Below are 20,124 nucleotides of genomic sequence, written 5' to 3' on the forward strand. Positions count from 1 at the left end.
TGATTCAGAGAGATGGCAGATTTGGCGAACTTTTGTTGTTGACATTGTAATGGGTACATTGGTTTGACATCTCTCCCTCTGCTCCTTCAGTGCTCCTCCCTGATGCTGATTGAGAGTACACGAGACTCGCTGTGCTTCACCGTCACCCATTACAAGCACAGCAAACAGCAGTACAACATCCAGGTGAGATAAGCCACTGTCCTTTATAAGGGGCTTTGAAAGTGATTTGCGAGCAAGATGCGGAGATAGTTGGAAACGTGTGTTGATGGGGTGCCTGATGCAGAACTGGTAGCCTGAATAAGGGCAGGCGCCCAGTGGAAAGAATAGGGCCAGTAACAGGACCTGAGAAAATGGGTTGATTGGTTTGGGGGCAGAGAATGCAAGGGTCAGGTTGTGTGTTTTGGAAGGAAGAGGATGTGAATGAGGGGTTAGGGCAGTTTGGTGGTGCGTTGCAATGCCAATGTTTGTCAGCAGTGTGGAGATACTGGTGATAAGAATGCCAATTGGGGATTATCATAAGAGTGTGAGTTAAGTGTCCGCAGTAGGTGGGGGCTGGTGGCAAGGTTTGGGAAGGAGCCCTGGTGTGTGCGTTTGCATGGTAACAGCAGAAAGAGTGGCAACACTCAAAAAGGGCTGTGGTGTAGCTGAGTCAGGTGAGTAATCCTGGCTTCCAAGATGCATAAGGCGTACTTTTGTTCCCAGGCCAAATCGGGGGAGGAGAAGCGGGTTTGGACTCATCACATCAAGCGCCTGATTCTGGAAAACCACCACGCCATCATCCCTCAGAAAGTAAGTGGTGGCTCTCCTTCCTTCTCCTTCGCAGGCCTGTAGAATGGATGCTGGAGACCCCATGGAGTTCTCTGCCTTTCTTTAGTCTGAGCCACGTCTCAAGAAATGCTCTTTTTCTTTTTTGAATCAGAGTTCTTTCTTCTATACATCTTTGCCTTTTCTTTACTCTTGAGTAGGCTTGATTGGTTCTCTTTACTGAATCATACAAAGCCCAGCCATATCAAGCTAGGCCTAGGCCTAGGAGCTTCCATAACGTGGGTATGAGAGGTTTGGTGTTTGGAATTTTGTCTTCTCCTTTGTCCAACCGAGAAAGGGGCAACAGTTGTGGTGGAATTGGTTCCTAGTGTCCAGGGATGATGGGGCTGAGGGGAACCTCCTTTCTCCTTTCCTATCTCTCTGCTATTCTTTGGGGGAGGGAAGAGAGGTGGGAACTCCCCATTGCCTCAGGCTTCAGGATCCTGGGTTTCCAGTTTAGTGCTAAGCCAATACCTTCTTTTCTTCAGGCCAAGGAAGCTATCTTGGAAATGGACTCATACTGTAAGTTTCCATTATTTTCTTTAAAAAAAATAAAAATTGTCCCAGTAGTTTGTTTTTAGAAACGCTCCTCCTGCTTACTGTGTCCTCAGCAGGGCAAGACAGCAGACATGTCAGAATTTCCCAACACAGGTCTAAGAATGTACTCTGCCTCGTGGGGTTAGGTTCTATCATCTGGTTGCAGGAAGATTACGCAACACAGAAATCAACAATAAGTGGAATGTGATTCTGAGATGCGATGCTGTATTGATGATCCAATTCTCTGTCTCTTGTAATTAATATAATTGTCACCTCTTTGGATTGCGAACTGAGCCTGAGTTTGCTTGCTGGAGGCTCTGCTGCTAAATGTAATATCCAGGGGATTAGAATGGTAAGGTGGTGTTCGCTTGGTTCATGCATGAGGGGGTTGGTCATACCAAGTGGGGGCAGTTAACAGGTTCTCAAATACTTCCTTTAGATCCTTCTCGCTACAAATACAGTCCAGAGAGGCTGAAGAAGTCCTGGTCATACCAACCTACAGAAGACATTCCTCAGTATGGCCGGCAGGGTCGCCGGCAATCAGGTAAACAGGGCAGGGGTAGGGATGTACCTATCCAAGCAGTGTGTGTGTGTGTGTGTGTGTGTAGGTGTAGCTGTTGTTACTGTATCCTGATGGCTTACCTTATGTGTGCTGTTGCTGTTGCTGTTGACTATAGGGCAGAAGTTTTTGTTTTCTGTAGTGGCTTGTCCAGTAGTCTGCTGATAGAAATTAATATTTGGCCTTGGAGCTTAGTGCAGCTGACAGGTGCTGGAGCATTTACTCTGCCAAGGCCTAATGACCTCTGGCACACCACAAACACACACAGGCAATGTTCAGAGAACATACCTTTGTTTGTTCTGGACAGTTCTATGGGAATTTTTCTCCCAGTGTCACTGTGAACTTGTCACCTTCACTTCAGCAATACAAGAAGCACCATGAAGAATCAAAACAGAAAGGAGAACGGGTCCAGTGCTTACTGGTAGAATACTTTTTCATTTCCGTTCTACACATATTAGAATGAAATACTCCCCCTTCAGGAGCTGTAGACCAGGTATAGGGAAGCTTTGGCCCTCCAGATGTTGCTGCATTACAACTTCCATCAGCCTCAGAAAGCATGGTCGATGGCAAGGGATGTTGAGAGTTATAGTTTAGCAACATCTGTTGTACTGAAGATTCCCCATACCTGCTATAAATGGAGTTAATGGACATTGAAATACTGATTCTTAAACATAGGATAACACTCATTTATACCATATACATTTTTACATACATAAATGCAAAATAAAAACTACAAAACTTTGGTTGTCATAGACCATATTGAACTTTTGTTTTAAAAAACACACTATTCAACAACACACATAGAGCCAAAAAGAGGTCTTGTTTCAAGTAAGTACTAGAGCCTGTTCTCCTTCCTGTTTTGAACCTCTGCTTCAGAAACAGGTAATTCAGAGTTGGAACATGCCAGTAAACAACTTTGTCCTCTCCCCTCACCTAGTCCCTCCTGCATCTGCCATCAGTAGCCTAAACTGTGGGAAAACTGTGGCAATGGCAACCTGACTATTTCTTGGCAGCAAGGTGATCAATTGGTTCAGGCTTTTGGTCTGATCCATCAGTGCTGCTGTTAGGGCAGTCTTCGCTGGCCTGGGGCTGATGGGAATTGTAGTCAAAAACATCTGGAGGCAAACATTTGGCAAATGCTATCCTATGCAATTTCCACACTCAAGAAGTATTTACCATTCTTTCACAACATTCAAGCCAATCTGCTTCCAAATTCAGGAGGCTAGGATAGGTGGACACGCTGCCATGAAGACACGTAGCTGACAGACTTCAACCGGGCTAGTCCTCCATCCGCAGCCTTGATCTGAGTCAGTATCCCAGGGTGTCAGGTAGAGAGGCCTTTCCTATTCCTTCTACCTGAAATCAGGCTGGGAGCTGAACTGGGAAGTCTTCCACTGAACTAGTGACCCCTCTCCCACTGCTCCCTCTGACTGCTCTTCAGATTGTTGTGTAGAACAACCACCTTTCACCAATGTGTCTGGCAAGCTTGTGCAAGTCAGGGCAGGCTGGTTCCATTTCGTTGACTCTCCTGGGTGTTGTACTTTCATACCAAAACATGGAAGCCGTTCCAAATTCCTCTTATTCCTACTTGACTTCTTATCCTAACAAAGGGTGCTCTTGCTGTCAACAACTCCTTACACGGCATAGGTTTTTTTTTGGGGGGGGGGGAACCACACACATCATGGCCTGCTTTTGCGACTCACAACTCTAGTAGATGCCTGTGGGTCTCTGTGTGCTGGGCTGAGTTTGTGGAGTGTAAAAGTGTGCTGCGGTCCTGTGTGCATTGCTTGATTCTTGATTGCTGTGCCAAGAGAGAACTGCTGAGCTTGAGTCTTGGGTGCTGCAAGCCTAGACAGCTTCTAAAAAGAGAGCTCACTAGAGGATCTTCTGAAGGGGACCTGCTTGTTAAAAGCAGATCATTAAAAGGTTTTATCCAGGAGTGTTGAGAAAATGGGCCTCTTAAATAGCTATTGGGTGGTATTATGGACCTAATGTAGTCATGTTCATTAATTTCAACAGGTCTGCTCTGAGTAAAACACAACGTAATATTTATGCCTGCAACGAGAGTGTCAAAACAACATGCTCTTTGTTCTCTGAAAATAATCTAGAATGGCCCAGAGAGTTGGAAGGAGACCCTACAAATAATCTAGTTCACACTGCAACTGGCAGCAGTATAGGACCATACAGCATAGGTTCCTCTTATGCTCCCCCCCACCCCCCAGCAGCAGGCAGTTCTTCTCTCCTAGCATCACCACCTCCTCCTCCTCTGTTTCTAATGGACATGAGGTGGGCAAGTACGCTTACCAAAGGAGGAAGGCAAGGGCAGTGGTAGCAGCACCTCTCTGGGTACCAAGCCGTTGCCATTGTACTTGCCCCCAGTACATTGTTCTGGGGCATTGTGGGCAATTCAGCATTGTGTTCATCAAAGTGGCAAACAAGGGAATCTGGGACAGCAGATGGATCCTCAGCAGGTGCCCAAGGATGCTGATGGCTGACGCTGGTCCAGGTGCATTTCTGCACTGAGTCACGGCATCCCTAGTGTGGTGCAGGCCCCAGCAAGGCAAGGCTTTAGTAACGTCCCCAGCAGAATGGTATTGACTCTAACAGGTATCTTATATCCTATCCTTAGAGCCTTTCCGTGGCAAAAACACTGCTGAGAGGCTCCTAGATGGACTCGAGCGTAAAGGCCGCAGGAAATCTGGTGCGGGCTCCACTGATTTAGCATGTGGCACGAAGGGGCTCTGCCATCTGGTGTTGTGGGGCTGGGAGCAAGCAAGTGGAGCTCTTTGGGTCAAACCTTACTGCGGAGTAGCTTATGGGCTTTGCCTCCTGGACATGATGCTGCCTGAACATGCCTCTCAGTCTCCAGCAAACGTAATAGATGATGCTGGCTTTTAAGCTCTATAGGCAGGGCTGTGTTTATTCCATGCGTTCACAAATTGGTATCTGACACAGAATTGCGGGAATCCCATTTTTTCCTCCTCTCTTTTTCTTTTATCAACTATACTACTAATTATAGAACCTACATAGTTAATTTCATTTAGCGAAGTCAGCATAGAAAATAAATCATGTTCTACAAGGAGAACAATAATTCGATTGATTTGCACACGTGTCAAAAGAATACTAATTACAGTATACAGTCAACTCAATATTCAAAAATCTGATCACACCCATATGTTACCCAACATCATTCCCTCTTTGTAGTTGCTTATTTAGATTAATTCTACATTAGTGCATGTTAAATCAGGGGTGGGAAACTCTTTTAGTTCAGGGGCTGCATTCACTTTCGGACAATCTTCCAGGGGCCGCATGTCATTGGTGGGTAGGGCCAGAGACAAAAGTGGGCAGAACAATGGCTGAACGTTACATTTGTACAGTAGGCCAGTTTTGACACACACCCCAGGCAAGTAAGGGGCATTAACGTGGTTCAAGGACACATTCCAGCCAGGCAAAGACACTCAAGGGAGGGTCAAAGCAAGACTGTTGAAAGATGAGGCCTGGAGAGAGACTGGAGGTTCAAATAGGCCTAGAGGGCTGCATTTGGGCCTCTGACCCTGAAGTTCCCCATTTGAAATGCAATAGCACCAGACACAGTAAATGTGAAGTTCTTGTGGCTTCTGAAAAGATGTGGGAAATGTCTCTCAAAATCATAGAAGCCTAAGAAGGGCGGACAGGGCTTCAGGCACCTGGAAAGTGGGACACCCTGTTTCCTGCCTGGGCTTTTGGCCTCCTTTCATCTTATTTGCTGCTCCCTGCAGTCCAACTTGGATTGTCAAAGTGGAATAAATCCTGCATAATAAGAAACTGCTGAGTTTGCAGGGGGGAGGTGTTTGATTCTGGGCAGCAGAATCTGGATTTTTATTTTTATTTGCTGATGGAGTCTACACAGCTCCTTCTGTAGAAGACTGGGTGAGAGACAGGGCTCACTTTTTAAAAATCTGCTGGTTTATTTGGCCTCCTAGTTCATTCCGTCTTGGTGTCTTGCAAGCACATATTTATTTATTTAAATTTAAACAATTTATATACCGCTTAACTACAATAGTCTTTAAACAGTGTGCAAGGAACAGGATACAGAAAAGGTAAAATCTGGTTAAAACTAGAAAATCAAACTTCCAAAAGTGCCTGTTGGAATAATAATTTAAAAAGTCATCTGTAGGCACTGGAAGTCCAACAGGGAGGGGTCTGGTCTGACCTCAACTGGAATGGCATTCCATAAAATTGGGTCCACAATACTGAACACACTGCTCTTTGTGGATAAGAGCCATACGTCTGAGCCATGGAGAACTACTCCCCTGAAGGCCTGTGATTGGGCAGGGATGGAGGGATTAGGTGGTCCTTGACAGATGAAAGACTGGTGATGCTGTTCTCTGAGAGGCTTGTTCTGCACTGCACAGAGGAGGCTAGTGCTGTTCTGCACTTCACTCAGATGCTTCAAGGTGTTTCCTTCTGGAGGGGGCAGAGGTGGCGGGCTGAGGCTGGTGCCGGGGCTCTCCCCACCTTTTCTGGTATTTCTGGGCCAGCCACCAGCATTTCAAGAACTAATCTCGCAAACTTTCCTTTCATTGCAGAACCAACAAAACAGATTCTCAAGCAACTGAGCAACAGAGGTGAGTGGATGTCCCTCTTTCCCACACCCCCCAGCCTAGGTGGAAGAAGCTCTGTACTGACCAGATTTCCCTGTCCCAGGTTTACTTGACCAGTGTGGGTGGGATTTGACAGGTGCCCGTCCTTATGCCAATGGTCACTCCTATCTCAGATTTATTACAGCTAGCAGTTTTGAGCACAGGGCAATTTTATATTGCTAAACAAGGCATCTTAGATGCTGAAAGGCAGGGATGGGGGAACCTGGAGCCCACCAGATGTTGTTGGACTGGACTCCCATCAGCCCCAGAGAGCAAGGCTGGCGAAGGGTTGACGTTTCCCCACTCCTGCTCAAAGTGTGTGAGCCTGAATTGTTCCTTTACTCAGTCACTCCTTCAGCAGTGACTTCTTCCTGTTGCCTTGTGGCTGACCCACTGCTTTCTCAGGGGACCCACAGCCGCTGGAAGGGGCTGTAATAAGATATAAGTGATGTAAAAATGGCTCTCTGCCAGCATGTTTGCTGTGCCTGCTGCTTATATAGAGTAAGAGTGTGCCTGAAATGGAGATTGGGAAACAGGGAGGAAGACTACCTGGGCAGGGAAACAAGACCCCACCTTTTCCCTAATGGCTTCTTTTTCCCCCCTCCTTCTTCCTGTGCTGCAAATCTGGCAATAGGACTAAAGGTAAGAGACAGAAATTCTAGAAGACAAAATAAATGAGGGAAAAGAAGAAGGGTCTTCCCTTTCTAAGGAAATTAAAGTCTTGGGTGACATGCGATGGGCTTTGGGTCCCTTACCAAAACGCCACCTTAAAGGTAAACTGTTCTGGGGTAAATGTTGGTGCAGGGGCCATTATTCATTTTAATAACAAATTGACATTTCCCTCTGACCACTGCCATCTCCCATAGGGTGGCCAGTAAGCTTCTCACAGCGCTAAGCTGTGTGCTTCTGCTCTCATGTTGAGCAGGCAGCGATAGAGCGCAGGTTAAGGAAAGGGCACCCTAAGCGGTGTCTCTGTTGGTGCCCCAGCACTGGGGCCTTTCTAAAAGCCCCTGCTTGCCCTCACTTCACGTAGCATGCAGGCAGTGACGGAGCCCTTTTGGAGTTTGGGGAGCCCTCGCACCCCACCAACAGCTTGCCACAGCAGCAGCAGGATCGGCAGACCCTTCCCCAGGAATCTCTGGAAGAGTTGGCTGAAAGCGATGGCAGCGAGAAGGATATGGGGCCGGAGGAAGAAGACGAAGAGGAGGAGGAAGAGGAAGAGGAGGAGAGGCTGGTAGGAACGGAGCAGGTGGCAGACTTTGCAAGCTCCTTGATGGCCGACCTCCACTGCTGGCACTATCGGGCCAACGCTTTGCTTTTCTCCTGGGGCAGCACGGTGAGGTGCCTGTTCAACCCCTGCTGCGTCTTCCTCCTGCATGCTGGCTTGGTGCATGGCTCGCGGCTGCCCTCCGTTCCTTCTGTGCCATCTTCCCGTTAACCAGATGTGGGACAGCCCCAGAGGTTCCCGTGTGGTTTCTTTTGCAGCTGTTTTAACCCTTCGGTGATACTACTGACTGACTTGGTGCTTTTGTGCAGTCCTTCACGGGGGCTAACAAGATTTGTGGCTTGATAACAAAAGAGGCTCTTTGGGTCTTACCATCTCTGTAGCTGTGGGAGGTCCTTTTCCTGCCGTTCCCTGTCCTCTTGCCAGGAAGGTTCTTCCACGTTAGCAGCTTGATAATGAGGCAAAGCTAACGCTAAGGAGGAACCTCTTCCAAGTCCTGTTGCCTGTGCTATTGGACCATCCCTGGATCCAGCACTAACTGTGCACCTTCCAGATAGTTTATCAGCCTGCAGTTTTTAACTAGTGCACTCCGCCGGCCACACCAAAGTGCTGCAAGACGTGTAGGGAGTCTGCTCAGGAAAGCTGTGTTCCTGGATGAAATTGGGACTGGCTTAAGCAACTGCAAGGCTCCTCTGTGCCAGGGCAGCCAGTGAACCGGAGCCACCAGCACTTACGTTCACCTGCTGCTTGCAAGGCTGATGGATGCAACATCAGGTGGTTTTTGTTGCTGCGTCCAATGGCTAGAATATTAGACTTGGATCTGCGTGGGCACTCGTGATGCATTTTAGCTATCTGGGGCACTGTAAAGTCATATGGTGTTTCAGACTGACAAATAACAATGGCTAGGGATGTTTGGTTGCTCTTGTCCAATGGCTTCTTCCTAGCATGTACTCAGCTCTCTAATATTTCTGTTTTGGTTCAGGCCAAGAGCCACAAGGCACAGGAAGGGCCCAAGCAATACCAGTCGCCAGGCAGCAGTGGTGAGAAAAACAGGGTCGGGGATAACGTCTCATCTGTCCCAAAGGTGAGTGGTTGGTGGTGGTGCTGTTTGGGGAAGTGCCATTGCGCAGTGGGTAGAGCTCCCAGGTTCAGTCTCTGGCATCTCCAGAGAGGGCTGGGAATGTCCCTTCTGAAACCCTGGAGAACCTCAACCAGGGAGAACACAGGTCAGGACTGTCTGCTCTGTCAGGCAGCTTCTTACATTCCTTGGGGAGAATGGAATTTCTGCTCATGCCAATTTTGAGACAGGGAAACTCTTGGCCCTTAACACTAAAAATAGGATTCAAAGCCAAAGGCTCCTGGACATTCCACTTCCCAGACTCAGTTCCCATACTGGGTATTCTATGCCATAGACTTTTCCAATGGATAGTCCACGTTGTCCTCAGAAGATACGACATAAAAACAAGCAATATTTCTGTCTGCTGTTGAGTCAACTTAGTGGTTGGTGGGTTCCCTGCCTCAGAAGCCAACATATTTGCTGGGTTCAAGAGTTGGTTGCATTTGAGTAGTGACTATTAACTTAACCCTTAAACTGTTTATCTGCAAAACCACCATTTTTTGGGTTGTGCGTTAAGTGTGCAAAACTTTCCTTCTCTTTTGTGGGCACATTTCCTAGGCGCGATCAGCCATCGAACTCAGCATGGTCTTAGAAGCTTCTCCCCTTAAGGAAGAGTACCTGAAAGAGGGTCCTTCAGACCCCGAGTCGGTGGGCAACCCGGAGCCAGTCCTGGCAGGCCAATGGGGGACCCTGAATCAACAGCGTTCAGATGGCCTGGAGCCTACTGAACATACTGAACTGAAGCCGCTTAGTAGCGAGGAGGAGGAGGAAGAAGAGGAGGAAGAGGAGGAGGACAGACGTGCACCCCAGACCAGAAGCATCCTCCCTTTCTCTGTGCTGGATCAGGCCAGCGTCATTGCAGAGCGCTTTGCCAGCAGCCTCTCTCGCCGCAGCAGCCTGGCACTCGAGGAGGGCAAGGGCCACCTGACTCCAAAGCAGGCTAGCCGCAGCAGCAGCGTCTTGAGCCTGGACGGCAGCGAGAAGGCCGGATGTCGCACGAACAGCACCACAGACTCCCTGCCGCACGAGCCCCCGGGTGAGCCCAGCAGTGCCTGCAGTGGGGCTGCCTCTCCTGGGCTGCTTGAGACGGACCATGCCTCCTGCAAGCGGAAGGAGTCCATGCTCTCCCATCAGGACCGGCTGCTGCTAGACAAGATCAAGAACTACTACGATTACGCGGAGCACCAGGATGCCGGCTTCAGCGTCAGGCGGCGGGAGAGCCTGTCCTACATCCCCAAAGGGATGGTGAGGAATTCCGTCTTCAGGATCAACAGCCTTCCCCAGCCAGAGCCTGAGCAGGAGGGGCTGAAGCACAAGAGGCTGGGGGGCCCTGCCAGTGGTGGGGCTGGCCCCACAGCAGCCTGGGTGTTGTCAAATAGGCCCGTGGCTGGGCTACAGGGCCCCCGCTCCGAGGCAGCCTCTGCTGGAAGCCCCCTGCCTATCACAGAAGCGGAGTTCAGGCCGCCGGCTGAGATGATTAAAATCTGGGAGGAGATGGAGAAGCCGAGCGGAGAGGGCTGGAGTAGGAGGCCGGAAGGTGTCACTCGGCCAGGCACGGCGAATGGGCAGGTGGCCGGGGGCTCCTCTCTGCGGCACGCGGAGAGGCCCCGTGGCCAGGAGAACGGCTTTGACCTCCACGAGCCGCTTCTCATCCTGGAGGACGAGGATCTTGGGGCCATCACAGAGGAGTCGGCGGTGCCCTCGCCTGAGAGCAAGTCTCCCGTGGAGCGGGCTGCGCCTTGTAGGAAGCCCTGGAAGCTGGCCCATGAGCTAGGGGGCTCTGAGCAAGATCGGTATCTCCCCCGCTTGCACCCCCGGATAATGCAGCTGGCCCACCTGACGGAGGCAGAGCTGGCGGAGAAGGTGAAGAACAAGGTCTACCAGCTGGCCCGCCAGTACAGCCTCCGAATCAAGGGCCAGAAGCCTGCAGCGCATAGGAGGCTTGCTGAGCTGGAGGAGGAGATGAAAGGCAATACCTTGACTGTCCAGCCGGAGGCAGATAAGAAAAGCAAGGGTATGTATTGGCCAGAGGGCACTGTGCTATCACAGGCAGGACCTCATTGTTCATGTTATATGAATTTCAGCAGTGCCTGGAAGCCACAGCTGTGAGCATAAATATAGGAGATTCATTGTGACTTATATTTTAAAGTTTTAGATTAATGACTTGTCCTTTCCTCTTGGGCTCATGGGAGGTAGCAACCTTCATTAAAAACACCCCACCAGCAACATCCACCAAAAATAAAGATTAACCAAGTGTCAGATAGATATAAAACAGTTGTAAAATATAATATATTGAATGTTTCAAGAGCCACATTTTTTAGCCCAAGTAGGTGGCCTGTTTTTCAGACCTCCCAGCATCCTCAAGACAGCTTTCCATGCTCCTGTTTCTTTCCCAGGGCAATTGTGTTTGGTAAGCACTGTCCAACCCCCAAACCGGGAAAAAGCACAATTTGTAAACATCATGCAAAGGGAGCAGATTTGCAGATCTGTAGATTCTGGAGATAGAAAGAGACGTTCTGGGGAGAAAACACTCTTTCCTGGCATCTAGGAGAAAGTTGAAATGGTCTGAACTGAAGGAAGGGGGCTCTGTCTCTCCAGCCTGTTCCTACATTGGGCTGCACTCACCACTAAACTCTGCCTTTTTCTCAGCGCTGGGGTAACTCTTGCCCCCAGTGTATCCAGTCTCCCCAGAGCTCTCTGTCCTAGCCACACACACCTTCCTCCTTCCCCTGCCTGGAACTTATCCAGGCCTGCTCCACACCTTCCTCAGGTGCTCTTTCCTGACCAGAATGTGCCCTTGAAGTGTGATGCCTGGCTAGAGAGGGCGGGGGGGATTACAACAACCTCTGAAATGTAGTTCATAGTGCAAAGGTAGGAGTCGTTTCTGTTGCCCTTGAGGCGAGAAAGGTTTTCCACCCTGATTTAGCTTAATTCAATTAATTCCATTGCTTTGTTGGAGAAGCCCCGGGTGCCCCATCCAGCTACTCTCTGAGATGGAATTGATGAAGGCCACAGAGGGGATTGCAGAGGTGAATGGGGAGGGATCTTTCTGGCTTTTATATATCTGAATACGAAAGGTTTCCACTAGGACAAACCTCCACCTCTAGGATATTTTAACCAGGGTCCTCACCAAAGTGCCCAAGAACTTGGCAATTCTCGACCTCCTCAAGCAGAACAGCCTCTGGGAGCCTCCTTCCCTCCTTGCTGTTTTAAAGGGAAACAGCATAGCTGCTGTTCAGCCGACAAAAACGGAGCTGCTGAGATTGGGGAGTGAGGGGGACCACCGTTGCAGCCCGCCCACCCAGCAAACCCCTTGCCTTATTGCTGCCTCACTCATTCGTTGTTGGTTTTTCTTCTAGGCAAACGGAAGCCAGCCTTGACCCTCCCCAATACTTACGAGCAAGTATTGCTGCAGGAGGCCAGCCCCCTGACTCTCCCCCCATCGTCAACCTCGTCCCTGGAGAAGTCCCCCAAGCGCTTCTCTTTCAGCCCCTCCTCCAGCAGCCCGCGGCTTGCATCCCCCACCAGCAGCACCCTGTCTTGCAGCCCCCTCAGCCCCGTCGTAGCTGAAAAGTTCAACTGGCCCGACGTGCGGGAGCTCAGGTCCAAATATTCCTGTCCATCAGGGAATCAGAAGTGCAGGCCGCAACCCGTCAACAGGAGCCGCTCAGCCCCTGAAAAAATGGTGGATACAGCTGGTAGAGCTCTGGAGGAGCACCAGTGCTCCAAGAGGATTGGGAAGGCAGCGGACAAACCCCAGCAAGGGGGCATGCCAGGCTGCAAAAGGGAAGCTCCACCGGACTCCATCCTCCAGGGCCGCGACGCGCACAAGGAATTGAGCGTTACGGCTGAGACTTCTCTGGAGAACCGTCAGCGAGTGGTTGTCATGGAAAAGCTGCTGGATGTGACTGCCGATCCGGACGAGAGCTATGTGCAGATTCGCTCCCCTACTTCCCGGGAGAAGATCTCTCTCAAGGCCGTGGTGGAGAGGTGCAAGGCCTACCAGGACTCGGAAGAATACCGCAGGCGTGAGGAGGACCTCCAGGAAGCAGCTCCCCACAAAGCACTTCAGCAGGTTTGCCGGGAGAAAACAGACAGCGGCCAGCAGAGCCTGGTAAAGAACCTGAGGGAGAAATTCCAGACCCTCAATTCCAACAGTTGAGCTATGTCTGTTGCTCCCATGCTGCTAAGCCCTCTTTTATGAACTAGGATGGTTCTGGAGTTGACGTCATTTTCTCCCCCAGCTCCTTGAGAGGAGAAAGGACGGGTGACAGTCTCTTCCTCCTCCTCCTCTGACCTGGATTGCCACCTGGCTCATTGTGCTCCAGCCTTCGTGTCCAGCTGCCTCTACCCTCTGGGAAGTTGCTGAGCTCATGGCTGTGCATTTTGAGCCAGGTGGTTGCTGCCCTTCGTTGGCCGCGCTGTTGGGAAGTACTCTTCACACGTTTCCGGGAAGCACTGAGAAGCTTCCCATCAGGACAGCCATACCACAAATCAGAGACTCCTTTGCAGCTACCCATATGGTCCACTAAGAAAAGGTGTTTCCTTTCCCTTCAGGACCAAATGCTTGCTTTGCCAAGCCACAGCAGAAATGAATGAGCCTTCTGTTGCTCAGTCTCATAGGATAACCATAAGTTATTGTTCCAAATTATCTTTTGTCTTTACTTTTTTATTTTTAAGAGCGTGATTTTACTGTGGCTGGCAGAGGGTTGATCTAAGACTCCCAGTTTGATAGTATATAATCTTAATAATATTGGTTGTGTACACATTTCAGTCTGTACGCACTGTGCAATAACCACTTTTGACCAGAAAATATGGCTGTGGTTTCTTCACTTGGAGGGTGGGTGGGGGGAATGGGAGGGGAAATTGCAGCCTATGATTTTTTACTGCAGAAGATTGAGAAGAGTCTTGAGCATCACAGAGCTCTCTTAAGTTCACCAGTGGCACAGGCTAACGCTAGTGTGGTTCTGATCCACTATAGTGCCAGGAGGTCTTAAAAGACCTGCACATCCCTTGGTAGAAGATTTATTCTATTCACTGGTCAGGCTGGAAAGATCACTGCCCCCGCCCCCACTACTGGCTGTTTTTAGATCAAGTTTCTCTAAGATGGGACGCTTTGCCAAAGGAAGCAATGCAGCTCCACTAGAGGAGAGCTCTGTATGGAGAAATAGGAACAAGTCAGGAAAGTGCTGCAGCTGCCCAGTCCTATTATCGAATGTTGGGTTGAAGGGTAGGCAGTGACGGTTGAGAGAAGGGGGGCACAAACACATTCTGGATTTCTGGGGCAGGAGTCAGGGTGCAATGGTGGGTTTTCATCAGCTGGGGTGGGAAGTACTTGAGGGTATTTCTCCACCAAACAGCAGAGAAGCAATGCCCACCTTCTTAGGGGTGAGTTTCAAACAACAGAAAATGTCAAGGGTCTGCTCCATTCCTCTCTCTGCCTGCCAAAGACTATCCCAGAGGCCCTTAGGCATCATCTCTGGACATGTTCAAGGATACTTTGCATTAAAGGCTATTCAAGATAACTTTTGGGGGTGCTCCCTTTTCTTTTGTAAGCTTGAAACGGTGTGGGTTTTTCAGGCAGCAAAATGACTGCATAGTGTTTTGTTTCTCCTTAATTTTGACAAAATTTATCTATCGCCTGATTGTAAGGGGCTTACTGCGGGGTTTACAAAAATATAAACATTTAAATTCTCAGTATGGGCATTTTAAAACATCCAGAGCATTATTAAATAGAACAGTAGCTGAAGAGAGAGAAAACACATGTAACTGCTCCATGTCTGGGTAGGCTTGCCTAAACAGAAATGTTTTAAGCAAGCGCCAAAAATAATACAGCAAAGGTACCTGCCTGATGTCAATAGGGAGTTTCAAAGTGCAGGTGCTGCAATATGAAAAGGTGGATTTCTTAAAAATGCAGAAAAGGTCTTATGTTGCACCTGTAACAGCGGCAGTTCTGCAGACCCAAGCCATCAAGAGGGCACATGTGGGGTAAGGTGATCCCGCAAGTAAACTGGTCCCAATCCGGTAAAGGCTTTACATACCAATAGTAACACTTTGAACTTGGCCTGTTAGGAAATGGACATCTAGAGTTTTGAGCAGAGGTGTTACACACAGGCCCCTAGGCTCTCACTCGTGTCTTTAACCATACTGCAGGTAACTGTGGGTGAGCCCTTAACGAACAGAAATTGCACACAAAATCCAGGAGCCAAGAAGGGTTTATTTGTTCATTTATTAGAAAAATGTTATTAAATTGCTTCTGAAGCACATTCTGAAGCTTTAGCTCTTTTCTCTGGACAGTGGAAGCACATTGGAGCAGGTGGAACTTGGTGCCTAGCTGTTTTTAAAAGAGTATGAACCCCCAAACCCTATAAACCTGTAGGAGAGGTCCTGGGCTACTTTAGCTGTTCTCCGTATCTCCAAGAAACAGCCCTTGCTCTTCTGAAGCAAACATGTTCTGGGCCTGGTGCATGTGGAGCTCCCTTCTGACAGGTCCTGACCTCTGCGTTAGTAGTGGGGTCTTGGAGAGCTAAGCCTGATGGAGGAGCCGCTTGACGGAGGTGAAGTCGCTTTAGATCTAAGAAGGAAGAGCTAGGCGCAGCCAGGCACGGGAAGGCTGCAAGTTGCCAGACAGCAAATGGTTCCTGCTAGGGAAATGGTAACACTCCCTGGGTCTGTAATGGGTAGGAGCACAATGCAGCGAGACATAATGGCACACCGACAACGACTGCACTCGAAACGTGCCAAGCTGAAACCAAACAGAGGTCTGGGAGCACAGCTTATGGTGCTGTGCACAAGCAAAAGGTTAAAGAAACGGGGGAGCAGAACAAGTACACATAAGGTCTGAAGCAACTTCCTTATTTAGCACATAGCCTAGTATAGGGCAGTGGTCATACAGCAGAAATAGTCTCAAATAACATTTCAGCCTAGCTTTGTGTGTTTTCGGCTTCCTGGAAAGGAGCATTTTACCATACCTGAAACTCGGGAGTTGACAGGTGAAAATATCCTCCGGGAAGGGAAGGGATGGCTGAGCTTGCCAAAGCCAGAATGCTTATGAGGTCCCAAAGGTATATTTGTTGTACAATTGCAGTTGGGTAGCATGTTTAGTAAATATTTCTCTTCCTGGTGGCATTTGCTGGAGAATCGGCTCCTCCTAATTCTCATGTGCTTTGTTGTCTAAAAGAAAACGGCCATCCTAAACTTGCAGGATCCCTACTATTCCTTGCCTGGTGCCTCTCCTAGACAGAGCTGCCTCACATAAGATTTTCTTTTTTAAAAATCCTACAATGAAGTCCAAACATCCTGCCTTTTTCTTTTCTTTTCTTAGTTGAGCCATTCTGTGCTCACTTCAGCAGGCTCATAAAGTATATCTCTCCTCTATAAGCATGGACTGGAAGAGTGGAGAAAATACCACTTTGGGGGGCATTCAGATTGTAAGTGTGGCAGGCAGTGCTTTCTTTTCTAGAAAAAAAGGTGCCAGTACTGCTCAGCTGCAAGCAGGGAAGCAGGCGGGGAGGGGGGAACCTCTCTGCATGTGCTCAGAGACGCACTGCTCTTCCCCAATGCTGGCATCGTCGTCTGGGCACCAATGAACAGGCTGACGATAAGCAGCCCGCAGGTTTTCAGCACGGCTTTGCAAGGTCACCAGAATAATGCCGATTCCAGGCAGGCTGGGGGCTCTTGTTCCTAAGAGTGCCCACTGTTTTTGCTAGAGAAGAGTTCCCTCTCCCTTTTGCAACTTTGAGGTCTCCCTAGCAATAACCATCAGTACCCTGGTGGAGAGAATCCTTCCATGTTTTAGCCTTGAAATGGAGCATAAAGGCATTCTGCTTAAATAGGCCTTGTTTAGCCTAAGCTAACTGCTTTCAGTGAGCTTAGGCACCCCCTTTATCTGCACAGGCTAGGGCTGCATGCCTTGAATATCAGTGCTGTGGCAAATTATCCACAATATTTAAGTCTTTATTGTAATAGCATGCTATATCACTGACTAGTGTCCAAACTGTGCAGCAACAGAGAAGTATTAGTGGGTTGACTGCTCTGACTGAGGGTCTTTATGGGCGCTGCTTGCTCTTCCTCTGGAAGCAAGAAAGGCTTATGGAAGCAGTGGAAGCTTCTCCATTAGAACGAATGGGGCGCTCATGGCTACCTGCCTTCCCACTTAGAGCCAGTCAAGAGTGTGGCACTGCTCCTCAGTCTTGGTGTTGCACTTGTAGAACACAGTGGCAAAACCGGATTGAGTTGGCTCTAGCTAAGCCTAATGCAGGTCTCCTTGCCTTTTGCCCTACCAGCCCCCAATTCTCACCACTTACCAGCATCATTGAGGGATGCTTAATTAGTAAGGCTGCCTGCTCTACTTTTCAACTTTCTTCTCCACCTCCCCTTGCCATCATTCCTGCACCTGCTGATTAATTTCATATTTAAAAACCCAATTTTGCAAGATGTGGGTTGTGGTACAACCTGCTGTTCAGCAGTCACCTAGGGGTGCATCCTACTCTGAACATAAAAGGGGGAAGATTATCCTTTATGGCAGTGATGTATTATAATGGCAGAAAGGAGAAGGCTGGCAGCTAAGCTGTCGTATAACTGCACTGGTAATGTTCAGTGGGGTTAATGCTACCAGACTCCACAACCCGGAACACTATAATTCAAAACCATTTAGATGTATTGGCTTTTCGAATGTAGCATTGTGGAAGAATCTGCTCTGCTCATCACAATAGTGAGGCAGCCGATTGTCAGCTACCCATTACAGCCCAGGAGATCTGGAAAAGTTTAACACTTTTGAGACTTGACAAAAGGTAACATGTGGAAAAACCTCAAGCCTCAGCTGTTGGTACCTGGATCCAGGACAGTAAGTGTCAAGCCCTGCTTTTCCCCACAGCTGTGGGTGTGAGGCAAAGACAGCCCCCCCCCCCCCCGGATCCCCATCTCTTTTGCTTAAAGAGACAGTTTCATAGCTTCCTTTTCGAGCGAGGAGAATCCAAACCAATCTGTTCATGGTGTTTACAGAGCCTGCGCACTCCTGGAGTGATGATAATGGGATGCCCCTAGGTTAAGGCACTTTTTGTATGGTATATGGCACCCACAAAGAAAACATGGTTTAGAAATTGCAATGAGCCCTAGGGGTGGGGTGCTCAAAAGACAACTGAAGAATGGGAGCCTGCTGTTTTCAGAATCCTTAGTATTACTATCGCTGCAAAGAGGCCATTGCAGGAAAGGCAATCTCCAGGCTCCACTCAATGTCAAAAGCAATTAGCTCTCCAGCAATATGTTCCAAAAGAGCAATACAGCTGAGCAGCCATCTGTCTTTGGGAGGGGGGGATGATGAATTCCTTCCTTGGATAAGGGGCTTGTGAACTTTATCATAAGGTCAGAGCTAGATGTGCCTGTATATATTTTAAACAGCCATTCAGACACCCACACATCACAGGCAGAGGTCTCTGCAGAAGGGAGCAGTTGGGTTTAAGACTGCATTTACAGTAACTGAGAAAGCCACACTCCATTCTACAGAAGTGTAAGCAGTGCAGTGGATTACCAAAGGCCATGCTCGGGCACAATGCATCCTCGGAGGGACAAGAGAGGAGCCATTTGCTTCTGGAGAGCTGAGCCAACACAGAACAGATGTTTACAGAAAGCTCAGGGGAGGGGAGGGCACCTGGATTCAGCCTAGTCACAAAGTTAACCCCGGCATAAATATAGTGGGGCTGATAAAAACCTCATTAAGTAATGTGGGGCACAATCCAGCAAAAGTTAATGGTGGCTAAAGTCCACTGAAACCGAACAGGCTGCTTCTCAGTGGGGCGTAGCTGTAACTAACTTCAGCTTCGCTGTATTCCTAGTGCTTGCAGCGGGTGAGCAAACTTCCTCACTTTTTCACAAACACACACACACATTTCTAACACGTCTCCATTCTAACCAATTTAGTGCAGAAGTCTGAACATGGGTCATGCTCTCCTCTTTGGTTGCAACCCTGATTCATTTATAATCGAGCAAGGATCCCGCCACCAACGCAGTGGACTCTGGGTGGAACCTTTTGGTGAGAAAGTTCTGTGCTTTGTGACACGGTATTGTGCATGCGTGTGTGCGTACGTCGCAGATGCCCCTGCAAAGAAGAGCATCGGACCTGCTGAAAAGAGAAAACTGACTTCCAGCATGAGGGTTGGATCTTGATGCATGGTGTGCCTGTGCTATAGATGACGGTGAAATTCCAGATGACGGTTCTATTCCAACGGACAGATTGGGAAAGCAGCTTCTGGGAACCAGGGCTTTTGGCAATAAGCTGAGGACATAGTTTCCCCAACCTCCGAGATAAGCAGAATTGCTCCAGAGCCATCATGGTTTTCATTCACTTCCCTTTTGGGGTGGGCTAGGTTCCTGCTTCACTCCTTCCATAAAAAGCCCCTGAAATCGACACACTGTCTTCTCCCCTGAAGCAGTTCTTTGTTCACAGAGAGGTGTGCAAAGCATGATCACGCACAAGGTCAGCCTTGCTGAACTCTGCATTCCCAATGAACCAACCAAGGACACACACCTCGCAGCTCTGCTTGCAGCAGGGATGTTGCCTTGTTACCTGAAACACTGGCTTGATGCCCTGGGTTGTGTGGGGGAGAGAGATGGGGATGTGGTGGGAAATGAGAAGCAAGGCTGTGTTGTGGAGATGAGAACAGTGTTTTGAGTGGTGCCAGGAGTGCCCAGGGACACTCAGACATGCAGGTTTCCCCCCCGTTATGCACAGTAGAACATAGGCATCTGGCTGGACCAAGCCACCTATCTAGCTATTTCTTTTTGGGAAAGAAGCTGAATCTCTTCTCTTTGTCTTTCTTGGTCAGACTCACGTCCATGGTAGTGATGGAAGGCAGAGGCAGGCTTTGGGCCTTGGTTTTAATGCTTTGGGATTCAATTATTGCTGTGCTGAAGCCCTGAAGCCAGGTGTGCATCTCATCCTGCCAACAACAAAATCCGGTTTACACACACGTCAGTTGCCAATTGCTACCCAAAGCAATGTTTCCAAAAGAAAAGACAAAAATACATTTCAGCAGTTTTGACTATGTACTTTCTACATTTTTAAATGTTTCTTCAAAAACATCCAAAATATTGGCTGGTTGTGGCTAGCTGCCCCAGAGAAAAGCTGAGGGGCAGGAACACATTGAACTAAGGAAGGAAAAAATGTTAAAGCAGAACAATTCAAAATAGATTAAGAAGCCAATAAATTCAATTACCAAGTTCATACATAAGGATTTATACATCTGAGTAGATATGTATACTC

The 20,124-nt window shown here is 48.7% G+C and overlaps 2 protein-coding genes across 13 annotated transcripts in view; one reads left to right on the forward strand and one right to left on the reverse strand.

Annotated features, from left to right (window-relative positions):
- PLEKHG3 (pleckstrin homology and RhoGEF domain containing G3) overlaps positions 1-14,389 on the forward strand; it is a 33,409-nt gene extending 19,020 nt beyond the window's left edge. The window contains exons 9-19 of the mRNA XM_083454275.1: positions 91-183; positions 703-789; positions 1,293-1,326; positions 1,781-1,885; positions 4,530-4,601; positions 6,469-6,507; positions 7,157-7,191; positions 7,556-7,858; positions 8,730-8,831; positions 9,423-10,878; positions 12,224-14,389. Coding sequence (XP_083310401.1) covers positions 91-183; positions 703-789; positions 1,293-1,326; positions 1,781-1,885; positions 4,530-4,601; positions 6,469-6,507; positions 7,157-7,191; positions 7,556-7,858; positions 8,730-8,831; positions 9,423-10,878; positions 12,224-13,026 — 3,129 coding nt within the window. The 3' untranslated portion in view covers positions 13,027-14,389. The remainder of the gene's footprint in view (positions 1-90; positions 184-702; positions 790-1,292; positions 1,327-1,780; positions 1,886-4,529; positions 4,602-6,468; positions 6,508-7,156; positions 7,192-7,555; positions 7,859-8,729; positions 8,832-9,422; positions 10,879-12,223) is intronic.
- Positions 14,390-15,074: 685 nt separating this feature from the next.
- The window catches only part of SPTB (spectrin beta, erythrocytic), a 92,541-nt gene continuing 87,491 nt past the window's right edge, over positions 15,075-20,124 (reverse strand). For 11 of the 12 annotated variants that reach the window (XM_083442600.1, XM_083442615.1, XM_083442611.1 and 8 more), the window contains one exon: positions 15,075-19,801. In XM_083442600.1, coding sequence (XP_083298726.1) covers positions 19,634-19,801 — 168 coding nt within the window. In that variant the 3' untranslated portion in view covers positions 15,075-19,633. The remainder of the gene's footprint in view (positions 19,802-20,124) is intronic. The other variant, XR_014511859.1, reaches the window with a different exon arrangement.

This window comes from Podarcis tiliguerta, assembly GCF_965153285.1.
Source record: "Podarcis tiliguerta genome assembly, chromosome: 1".
Taxonomy (NCBI): domain Eukaryota; kingdom Metazoa; phylum Chordata; class Lepidosauria; order Squamata; family Lacertidae; genus Podarcis; species Podarcis tiliguerta.